Source organism: Varanus komodoensis, unplaced genomic scaffold, assembly GCF_004798865.1.
Source record: "Varanus komodoensis strain SLA01 unplaced genomic scaffold, ASM479886v1 scaffold17, whole genome shotgun sequence".
Classification (NCBI taxonomy): domain Eukaryota; kingdom Metazoa; phylum Chordata; class Lepidosauria; order Squamata; family Varanidae; genus Varanus; species Varanus komodoensis.
Window position 1 is genome coordinate 8,997,534 of NW_025335505.1, and position 12,282 is coordinate 9,009,815.

The 12,282-nt window shown below is 43.1% G+C and overlaps 1 protein-coding gene across 2 annotated transcripts in view; it reads right to left on the reverse strand.

Annotated features, from left to right (window-relative positions):
* Window positions 1-691: 691 nt before the first annotated feature.
* KDSR (3-ketodihydrosphingosine reductase) overlaps window positions 692-12,282 on the reverse strand; it is a 38,415-nt gene continuing 26,824 nt past the window's right edge. Inside the window, exons 9-10 of one of the 2 annotated variants that reach the window (XM_044426683.1) lie at window positions 4,601-4,702; window positions 692-3,579 (exon numbers count right to left, since the gene is read on the reverse strand). In XM_044426683.1, coding sequence (XP_044282618.1) covers window positions 3,469-3,579; window positions 4,601-4,702 — 213 coding nt within the window. In that variant the 3' untranslated portion in view covers window positions 692-3,468. Of the gene's footprint in view, window positions 3,580-4,600; window positions 4,703-7,762; window positions 8,222-12,282 lie in introns of those variants that run through there. The other variant, XR_006414373.1, reaches the window with a different exon arrangement.

Genomic DNA, 12,282 nt, shown 5'->3' on the forward strand with positions numbered 1-12,282 from the left:
AGTATTTTGTGGACACTGTATTCAAACAATGATGAAAAGAACTTGCAATACTTGGCAGCTTCATAATAAAGCTGCACAGATATGGAGGCACATTAGCCCAGACATTACACAGAAATTCTCAAAATTACACAGACAGACACTTTCCATCAGCACTTAGTACTAAATTCAGGAAATCAGAGGCAGCTGTGCATCTCAGGGCATGCTAAGGTGTGGGCATGCACTCCTCCATCCACCATCAAGTCCTTGCATGAGCAGTCCCATCGCTTGCACAGAGCTGTTGCATCCACTACGAGCCGCTGAGCACACTGAACCAAGCCCATCCCTGCAACACACACTCCTGGGCTGCTTTGCTCAGGTGCATCCTAGCAGACAGCTTGGTAGCCAACCCTGACACTGCCCTCTTCCTTAGTACTAGTGCTCTTAGGTGTGAGACTGGCAGTGCAACATGTTCCAACCTCCCTCCAAGCTGTAGTGCTTAGACTGGGGGTCAGCGTCTAACAGTTCCTTCTAACCATCCTTTGATGGGAGGCAGAACTCTCTACTATCCCACCCCCCCAAGTCCTCATAGACCTCCAGTCATTCTACAAATGATTAAGTCCATGATATTCTGACAAACATTGATAGAAATAAACTTATTCATTAAGGCCAGAAACAATAATTTGAGCCAGTTTCTAAGAAAAAATACAGAAGCTGTGAAACATAACCTTTTCATTTATTTAATGAAATACAAAATATTAAAATGTATAATTCTGGCACAACACTTTGTGAAGCAGTAAGCATAAGCGAGCTATGGATTTTAGTCATATTCAATGTTACTATTAAAAGTGCATAATGTTTTTCACAGTTTACAGGTGTAGGCTCATTACCAAATCCCTTCCTTTCCTTACTATTAAATCTTAAGTAGAACATGAGCTGTAATGCTAAGTAACATTAGAATGTCTAGTACTTCGGTTTAAAGAGCAAGCTGGGATATATGATAGGACACTTTTGCTCAATTGTGAAGAAACCAAGTGCAAAATTCATTAACAGATGAGCACAATCAACCCTCAGGGGTTTCAACGGGAGAGTGAAACATTCCCTGGAGCAGAAGCAAAAGTTGTTAATCCTTCTTTGAACTGCTTCATTATTTGGCATTTCTGAATTGCCCTTAAGCAGTCTATCCTAACCTAGAGCCATCTTGGTATTTTGTACTGCAACTCTCAGCACTGCTGATCATTGGCTGTATTTGCACAGGCCAATGGGACTTGTAGTTTAAAAACATCCAGGGAATACTAGGTTCAGGAAATCTGCTCTAAAGAATCAAAAATCCAAGGTTTAAATTGAAACATCTTGTTAACCTACTGGAATGGTTTTTCTACAGCTGCTAGGATAGTCGAAGCATGTACACAAATTAGAGTTCAATATGGCAAACATGAAAAGCAACAATTCCATTTAAACATTCTAAGGAACATATGCAGATCTGCTTCTTCTGCTCTAAAGTTCTACTGTTTGAAGGCATCAAATCACACTGAATCATAGCTGCTAACTGGAATAAGACCCAGAACTTCCAAGTTTTTGTGCTTTTGGTGCACCAGGCACAACTCAGTAGGAACTACTACTATGTTTTCATTCCTTTTCATCGGTAATTATCTCTGTCCTTCATATGTCAAGCAGCTCAATGGCCTCTATATAGAATATAAGTTTCCAGGTCCAGCATTTGGAGAATCAACACTCATGCTCATGTGCAAAAAAGTAAACACAACCAATCAGTATTTGGCTCAAGAAGTTGATGCTGTAATTGCATCAGTCTTGAGGATATAAAAATTAATTAAAATTTGGAAGACATGATACTGCAGTTGATCTAATAGCAGTTGGGCTCTAACTGGACACTAAAGTGTTCTCCAGAGAACATTAAAAGAAGTACAATTCCTCATCCCAACTATCTCTATGCACACATTTATCTTTGAAGAAAATGGCAGTGGAAGGCCTCTGCTTCTCAAAAAGCACCTCATCATGCACCTGAAGGCTCTCACAAGGAAGTCATCTTAGGCACTTGAATAATGACAAAGTATAGCAGAAATTCTTCTTTGAACCAGCTGAACATCTTCAGCCACTGGGAACCACAAAATTTATACATAGCAATATAATGCCCAGAAATAAGCCTAGATTACATGTAGTTAATAAGGCTGACATGCTGGTATTAAAACCTTAGGAAAATATTGACAGGCTGAAAACTACACTTCCATCAGAGCACAAAATAATCAATTTCCTGAATGACCTTTAATGCTACTTAGTACTCACTTCATTTACTCATTTCCATTCCTACAAGGCTGAACACACCTCTTGCTGTTTCCTGAGCAGGCAAATATAAGCATGAACTTAAGTGGCATATATTGGATAAGTAAATTGACACTTTGATTTATATCTTTGCTTATACAGAGAACCCGCTAGCCTTAAAAAAGGACTTCTAGTACCTCATTGAAGAATGCATCCTTCATCAGTCCTGAGGATCTACAAAACTTAAAAGCAGATTTCACTGCTCCTGCACAGAGAATTTAAGGTAATATGGGCAAACTTCTACCACTGGGTTCCGTATTTAACATTAAACAGATGGAATACTTCATGCAGTTTACTGTGCTCTCCTAAACATCAAGAAAAATCAGTCAAAATATTGGTGCTAGACTAGATCCCAAAGAGTTGGCAGAAAAAGAAACTCAAATTAATCTCCAGATGAGCCTTCTTATGGGGAAGTCAAATGTTGATTCTCCAACCTGATTAGTACTCTCATGCAAATTTTATCACATCACTGACAGAGTACTCTAGCATCAAAGTTACATGCTACATTAAGTATTAGAAGCGGACAAAAAGACTTTGACCCAATTCATGTATTATCCTGGAGTTGAAACGCTTCATTTTGGCCAGTTCTGCTACTGTGACTAACTTGTCCCAACCATCTGAACCAGTTTGCATTGGTGCCTGACCATGTAGGACAGTCTCTTCATAAACATCCAGGTCTCTGGCAGCAACCACATTGCCAAGATAATAGAGGAATTTGGCCTTCTGTTTAAGATCTGAATTGGTACAGTTGTGTGGGAGAACCAAATCATATTGGGGTGTTTGGAACAGCTCTTAGATTAAGAAGTGAGTGCATCACCGAATCAAGCATTGCATCAGCTCCATTCATCCAGAATTACCAGCAAATAGGCCACTCTGAAGCTCTGCTCCTCAAAAAAGCTCATTTCTAAAGGCAACAATATGCTTATTACTTCAAATCACAGATAACAAAACAAACAAACAAACTGCAGTCTTCTTCATTAGCACTTTTGCATAGTCTTTTTCCCTGGAGTTGTTAATTTGTTTCCTTCTTTTACCACCGAAGATCACCACCTCTTCCATGTATATAGTATATTCAGGCCACAGACAGTCCCATTTAGCAGCAAACTGTCCACTTCTAAAACAGGACTCATTTTTAAAAAAAACCATTACTTTTCAGTCAGTCTTTTCAGACTTTTCTCTTTGTACCATGCAACGACGAACTATGCTGTCAAAACCTGCTATAAAATAAAGACTAACGAAACGAAAAATACCCATGCAAATAACCTGTAAGTGTGAAAGAAAAAGTCATTTTATTCAACATGCTTTGGCAATCCATTCAGTTACTTGCTGTTTTGCTCACATTTGTAATACTGATGCATATTCATTTTTAATTATTAGCTGCTATAATGGGTGTGATACAAGTGGGCTTGCAACATGGGCTTGCAATATAGCATGCCCCCATTCAGAGTTCCAGTCAGCATGCCCTCTTCTAGGGTACTTTACTCCAGAAAGATAGGATATTTAAATTAATCAATCCTCATCTCCCAGTCCTTCATTTTTTCCCTTTTTGCACTCAGCATTTTGCAGTTACTGAACATGTTCCATCCTCGTTGGACTGTTCTTCACACCTCTTAAAGTCCTTTTTCTTAAGATAATTTTATTTCAGCAAATCTTAGAATAACCTTGAGCATGCTGGTATGTCCATCTTATTTCTCTAAGGCCTCACCTTAGTTACAGTTCTGTTGGCAATCACCAGGTAAGTTTGCTCTTTAGGGCTGAAATTAGATCTCCAGATGCTTTTGACTTCAGTTGCAACATTTATGACTAGAGGCTTTTGGGAGTTGAAGTCCTAAGCATCAGCGAATCTACCTTCTGCTCACCCCTGGTTTAGAAGAAGTAATTTTATATTCCATACATTGTAGTCCACTTTGGTTATTATCTTGATAGAAAGGTGGGATACAAGATTTACCCCCCCCCCCCCCCGCAGGTCAGAGTTTCAAGGCTTGATAGAATACGAGCAAGATTAAATAACAGGGAATCAACCGATACTGAATTAAAGAAATGTCTTCCTTCTAGTCCTATAGTTAATTATATTCAGACACACTAGTTTTAGCCAATATTTCATGGAACATTATCAGCATTTGCTTCCTGGAAAAGAAATTATTCAGTACTGCTCTTTGCTTTACATGGCTGCTGCAGTATAAGCCACCATTTCTTAATTATACAGACCCACTAAGCCTGAATGTTCTGCAACATTAGGAGAAAACCAGCAGACAAATCATTTGGTCTGGCTTTTGTTACTTACCGCCTCTAGGACTTCAGCAATAGAAGAAACTGGTGACATCCCACTGGTCAATACTGTCAACATGTGACCATCCGTACCAATAGAACTGCTGAATTTTCCTTGCTGGGTGAGAAAAAAAAAAAAAGGAATGTTAGTATACTGGCCAAATATTTCATCCAAATAAGACTTTTTTTCCTTAGATGTGGAAATATCCTGCTGACTACTACTTCTGAAGCACCTTAACATTGCATATACATACACAATTTACAGGCAAACTGGCCTCAGACAATTGGTTGCTCACGCTTGGTCAGTATTGCCAGCACTATTCTTCTATAGAAAAATACCGCTGTTAAAGTGTTTTTTCTCAGATGTGATGAAATACAAACAACCATCAGTTAAGAACCCAAACAAGTCAACTTAAATCAATGGTTCTTGTTGCCTTGTAACATCATCCTTAGAACTTAAATCAGCGGTATGTCTATTCACAGTCGACCATTTTCAAAACCCATTTGGTTCAACAAGATGACTTGGGCACACATCTAACTCATTCCAAATGAAAATCAGTAAGACTTTAATAAGTGCTTAATTTTGGCAGATGAAATCAATAATAACTGGACTGAGTTACTGTTCTAAAAGTCTTGCAGCATCCATTAAAATATTTTCAAATCTGTGCTTCCTGGTCATGAATGATCGAGGATTCCTAGATCCTGCACCATCCACAGATTCTTAGGCAATGGCCGTAGCTTGCTCTGTATTTGGAGTTAACTTAATAAAGAAATTATGGTGGTACGGCTTTTAGACATTATGTTTTGGAACTTCCACTTTCACTAACACAGTTACCTTTGCTTTTTGTATGATCAGCTGCTAGAATGCCCTCAGCTAGATTGCCACTTGTGGCTTTAAGAAGGTGGGTTTGTCTTCGGTTATACATTTACTAGTTTCATTCAAGGGTAGATTACAATGCTATTGATCTGAAACTGTCTTTATTAATGGCTCTGCAATTAGAGTTGGAACAAAATGCGGCTGCCAGAATGTTGGTGAATGCAAGTAAATTACAGCACATCTCAGTAGTCTCATAGCAACTGAATTGTCTATTCTTTTTTTCCAGCCTCAATTTAAGGACTTAAACAACTTAGAAGCAGGTTATCCAAACCTTTATATCCATATGAACTTGATCAAACTCTTAAAATGGCTTTGCAAGGCCAGCTCTCTGCTCCATCTTTAGTGGATATTTGCTTCATGGGTACCAAGCACAAAGTCTTCTTTAAGCTGGTCTCACAGTTATAGAACTCCCTCTCTGGGGAAATCAGGTAAGGCTTCTTAGGAACCTTTTGAATTAGGTGTTAATCTGTTTTTTAAATTTTTAATTCTGGAAGGCATCTTATTTGTTTAATAAAAAAGTTATTTCATGCTTATCTTAGCATCAGCCATGTATTAGTGATACATGGGCAGTGTAATCCTGGAGGAAAGGGAGAGGGAAGAGCTGTCTTTTCCAGTGTCTCTTTGGCTCATGCTAACAGGGCTGGATGGAGGCTCTTTTCTTTTTTCTAGGGAATGTTTCTGACAGTTGTTCCTTTCTTTTCCCTCCCACTAATTCTAATGTGAAGGAACAACTGCACCAGCTCCAGGACTAACACAGCTCTTTCCCCCCACCCCTCCTTCTGGGACATATTAAGGCAGGGGATGCTTCAGATTCCACAGATCTGCATCCTTTCCAACTACACTGATAAAGCACCTTACTATATTTATGCCACAGAAGTACCTGTGGAACTTGTCCAGGAGCCGTGGGATTGGAGTGTGTAATGATTGCAATTTGATTTTAATATTGTAAATCAGTGAGATTACGTATCAATAAAAAGCAGAATAAATTAAAATGAACTTGTGGGTAGAAAAGATGCCTATCATTCTACTAATGTGAAATGAACTATTTGTTGCATATAAAGCAGTCTGTGCTTCTGCAAACAAGGAATCACACACACCATTTTTACATGCCATTTCTCAGCCAAAATTTCTCCCACAGCAGCTTACAATTAAAATGCAGAATTTGCCAGGACTTGGATTGAGTTAACCCATTTGTATAACTGTAGTTAAACAAGTCCTGAGTTTTTGCAGGTTGTCAACCCTACAGAATAAAAATTAAGTGCAAAATCAGTGTCCTCAAATACAACTCACTCCCTTTGCTGGTGGTGAAATCACAGTGAGACCTGGCTGGCAGCAACGGCCAGGAGCCTGGGCCTTCTCAAAGGTGGTGAAGATGCCGGCTTCACCATCTTGCCAGCCCTTTCCCCACTTGGCTCAGCCTCTCCTGCCAGCCTCCTGACCGTCTTGCTAGTCTCTCTTTAGCGTCCGAGATTGTTTCTGGCTGGACTGAAGCTCTGCTGAGAAGCTCCAGCTCCCGGCCGGCCAAGTGGAGAGCAACTCCTCCGAGGCCTGCCTGCTGAGCGCCAATGTAACCCACCTGGGGTGGGTACCTGGCAGTCCTGTATTTGCCAGCACAAAACAGCCTGCTGCCACCGCCGCACTGAGCCACCCTTCAGGGAGATGCAAGTGCAGCCCGTCTAACATCATACCCCATTCTGTGTCTCAGGGGTGGGGGCTTCTGCTTCCTTCACAGCCCTGTACAAATGTGGTGTAGGGAGTGCATGGGAACAAGTGGGAGGTCCTAGAGGGGGAGATTAATTACTATAGTGACAAACTATATATGGTATTCAGTGGAGGGTAGCTGGGCAAGGGAAATATGGCCCAGAGACTTGGAGATGGTGCTGTGTTTTAGCCCTCCTTGAAACTGCAGGTTTGGCAGTTCCCCTGTTGGCCTGTTCTTGAGTCTCTGGATGTTGCTTTTAGATGCCAGACTGGTATGTAGCAAGGCCTCCCCTTATCTAGGACATAACAGTAGATTAGGCAGTTGATCTGGCATGTCTAACTAAGACCTGTGTGGATGAATAGGGAGAAGCGAGCCTCTCCCAGTTCTGCTCATCAGCAAACCTGGTACTGCATCAAGGAAGACTAGAGGGCTGGTGAGTGGGGAGCGGGATTACTGTGGTCTATAGGAATTCTACAGACCTTCTCTCCCTGTCCATCTGACTCCTAATCTGGAGTGCTTGCATCTTGTGCTGGGCCAATGGGACAGACTGGAGAGTCTACTGATGCACCATCCACCCTGTGACCCAACAGTCACCCTACCTGAGCTGACAGAGGCCATCTCAGCTGCAACGCCGAGGCCCCCCGGGCTGCTACTCTGGGAAGAATGTTCACATCCATGCTGAGAGCACCGTTTGGCCAGCTCAGGAATTTGTGGTCTCCATGACAACCATGAGACTGCCCTAACATGTCCTTGGTCCAACACATGTACAAGACACACTCTGGATTGGTTTTTTCCAGCCAGGCATGGGGATAGTGGTCTGAATGGGTCTGCTGCAACTTTTCCCCTCTGCAGGAATGGGGAATCTATGAAGATGTCCCACCACCCCCAGAGGATGATGGATCTAGATGGCTTCCACAGGGATCCTGGAGTTTTCTGGTTGATATTGCTGGCAGCCTTTTGATTTCTGGAAACTAGAGATGACCCAGGCAGTTTCCATGATCACTCCTGCATGCCCTCTCTGTAGTAGAGCTCAAATGGCTCAGTGGTATGCTGTGCACCTGAGAGTGATGAAACAAAACAGGAGACAGGTCGCATACAGATGGGCAAAATTTCCTAGTGGAAGCAATCATGCCATGCTTTAGTATACCTGGAGGCAGTGAGAACAGTACAGAAATTGTATGTCACTAACTCTGTCTTCCCTTTGCCACCCAATAGAGCAGTTAGGAACATTTTGAGCCTATTACATACAGTCTTCAATTTTACACCCTTCTGAGGCCCATTGCAAAATATCTGGGAGGAACTTTCCAGGAAAAAAACTCCGGCTTCTACCAGGACTTATGAGGCAAGGTATCCAGAGCACAGACTAATCATGCTTATTTGGATGACTTCCAATTAGTACAGCTCAAGGATGTTGAAGTGCCTGAACAGATTTGTGCAACCACATCTATAACAGATCCTAGTGGAGGTGACAGTATTCCAGCTGAGCTATTCGAAATCTTAAAAGACGATGCAGTAAAAGTGCTACACTCAATATGCCAGCAAATTTGGAAAACTCAACAGTGGCCACCGGATTGGAAAAGGTCAGTTTACATTCCGATCCCAAAGAAGGGCAGTGTCAAGAATGTCTGAACTACCACACCACTGCACTCATTTCACATGCTAGCAAAGTTATGCTAAAAATCCTACAAGCTTTGTTGTTGTTGTTAGTTGCGAAGTCATGTCCGACCCATCGCGACCCCATGGACAACATTCCTTCAGGCCTTCCTGTCCTCCACCATTCCCCGGAGTCCACTTAAGCTCACACCAGCTGCTTCACTGACTCGATCTAGCCACCTCATCCTCTGCCGCCCCCTTCTTCTTTTGCCATCTATTGTTCCCGGCATTAGGCTCTTCTCCAGGGAGTCCTTCCTTCTCATTAGGTGGCCAAAGCATTTGAGTTTCATCTTCAGTATCTGGCCTTCTAAAGAGCAGTCAGGGTTGATCTCCTCTAGGACTGACCGGTTTGATCACCTTGCAGTCCAAGGGACTCACAGGAGTCCCCTTCAGCACCACAATTCAAAGACCTCAATCCTTTTGCGCTCAGCCTTCCTTATGGTCCAGCTTTCACAGCCATACATTGCAACTGGGAAAACCATAGCCTTGACTATATGCACTTTTGTTGGCAGGGTGATGTCTCTGCTTTTTAGTATGCTGTCTAGATTTGCCATAGCTTTCCTCCCAAGGAGCAAGCATCTTTTAATTTCTTGGCTGCAATCCCTGTCTGTGATCTTGGAGCCCAAGAAAATAAAATCTGTCACTACCTCCATTTCTTCCCCATCTATTTCGGATGCCATGATCTTAGTTTTCTTAATGTTGAGTTTCAAGCCAACTTTTGCACTCTCCTCCTTCACCTGCATCAAAAGGCTCTTTAGTTCCTCTTCACTTTCTGCCATTAGAGTCGTATCATCTGCATATCTGAGGTTGTTGATATTTCTCCCAGCAATCTTAATTCCAACTGGTGATTCATCTAGCCCCACCTTTCCACATACTGCTGGAGCCTAGCTTGTAGGATTTTGAGCATAACTTTGCTAGCTTGTGAAATGAGTGCAATGGTGTGGTAGTTTGAACACTCTTTGGCATTGCCCTTCTTTGGGATCTGAATGCAAACTGACCTTTTCCAATCCTGTGGACCGAGAACTACCAGATGCACAAGCAGGATTTCAAAGAGGCAGAAGTTCAAATCGCCAACATATGCTGGATCATGGAAAAAGCTAGGGAGTTCCAGAAAAACATCTACTTCATTGACTATGCTTTATTGACTATGCTAAAGCCTTTGATTGTGTGGATCACAACAAATTGTAGCAAGTTCTTCAAGAGATGGGAGTACCAGACCATCTTATTTGTCTCTTGAGAAACCTATAGGTGGGTCAAGAAGCAACAGTGAGAACAGGACACGGAACCACTGATTGGTTCAAAATTGAGAAAGGAGTTCGGCAAGGCTGTATACTGTCGCCTTGCCTATTTAACTTATATGCAGAACACATCATGAGAAAGGCAGGGCTAGATAAATCACCAGTTGTAATTAAGATTGCTGGGAGAAATATCAACAACCTCATATATGCAGATATGTCAGTCCTAGAGGAGATCAATCCTGACTGCTCCTTAGAAGGCCAGATACTGAAGATGAAACTAAATACTTTGGCCACCTAATGAGAAGGAAGGACTCCCTGGAGAAGAGCCTAATGCTGGGAACAATAGATGCAAAAGAAGAAGGGGATGGCAGAGGATGAGGTGGCTGGATGGAGTCACTGAAGCAGCTGGTGTGAGCTTAAGTGAACTCCAGGGGTTGGTGGAGGACCAGAAGGCCTGAAGGAATGTTGTCCATGGGGTTGTGATGGGTCGGACATGACTTCGTGACTAACAATAAAAGAGTCCTGCTTGGCTTAGAAAAACCTATCAGGGCGGGGACAGAGCCAGGGAGGTGATCAATGACTTGATCATGCTATCTGAAACAAACAGTGGTGAGGTTATTCCTGAAGAAGCGCTTTCTGAAATAAAAAGATCTTAGTAATTTTAGGCTAGTGACAAATATCCCTTTCTTGCAATGCCTGAAAACTGTTCAGAAGCTGTAGCTCATGCAAATGTGGCACTCAGATCAGTATCAGGGACCAGAGGGTCTGAACATGTTAATATCAATGCCACCCTGCTTGCACTGGCTGCCTATTTACTTCTGAGCCCAAGTCAAGGTGCTGGTTTTAACCAGGAAAGTCCTACATGTATTAGAACCACAATACATCATGGAATGCCTCTCCCAACTGCAATCTACCCAGACACTAATTGGGAGCCTCTCTCTGACTGCCACCTCCAGGGGAGAGTCAATTGGTCGCAACAAGGAGAAACATAGAAACATAGAGCAAGTCAGAAACAGCCTCCGGGGCCATCTAGTTTGACCCCTGCCTCCAGCCGGCTCTGCTCACAACATGCCCACCATGTGCATTTCTAGCTTACCCTTGAACACCCTCACCAACGGGGCCTCAATGACCTCTTGTGCAAGCCCATTCTACACCCTTGGGGTCCTAACTGTCAGGAAGTACTTCCTAGCATCTAAACAACCTTGGTTCCCCGAGCCTTGCTACCCTCTGCAGGGGAAAACAGGTCTCTGCCCACCTCTGTGTTACATCTCACATACCTGTATGTTGCCAACAGATCCCCTCTGAGTCTCCTCTTCTCTAGGTTGAAAAGACACAGTTCCCACAGTCTCGCCTCATACGGCTTTCCCTGCAAACTGGCCACCAACCTTGTGGCCCTACACTGCACTGTCTCTAACCTGGCTATATCCTTCCTGTAACAAGGGGTCCAGAACTGAACACAATGCTCCAGTTGCAGGCACACCAGAGTCATATAGAGTGGTAGTAATACCTCTCTTGATCTAGAAGCCATGCTTCAGGCTATGCAACCAAGGGTGGGGTTCACCCTGTTGACCTCCACATCACACTGCTGACTCATGTTTAGCCTGCAGTCAACCAGTACCCTGAGATCCCTTTCACAGGTGATGCTCTCCAGCCACTTGTCCCCTAACCTGTACTGATGACACCCATTCCTATGCCCCAAGTGCAATATCTTGCACTTATCCACATTGAATGCCATCCTGTTGTCGCCTGTCCACTTCCATAGTCTGTCCAGATCCTTTTGGATCTGAAGTACCTGCTCCTCAGTTGTGGCCACTGGCCCAGTTTTAGTATCGCCTGCAAATTTGATCAGCAGACTGGTCACCCCTTCTTCCATGTCGTTGATGAAAGGATTAAACAGGATCAGCCCCAGGACAGAGCCCTGGGGAACCCCGCTTGTCACTGGCTGCCATCCAGATGATTACCCACTAATGGTTACTAATGGCTTTTAGTCAGTCAACCATGCCCTAATCCACCGGACAGTACTTTGGTGTATCCCAAAACTCCTCAGTTTCTCCACCAGGATATCATGGGGCACTTTGTCAAAGACCTTGCTGAAATCCAGGTACACCACATCCACTGCATCCCCTCCATCTAGCCACCTCGAAACCCTTTCATAGAATTCCACAAGGTTTGTCTGGCAGGACCTGTTTTTGTGGAAAATGTGTTGTGTGACTGCCAGCCTCCCTTCC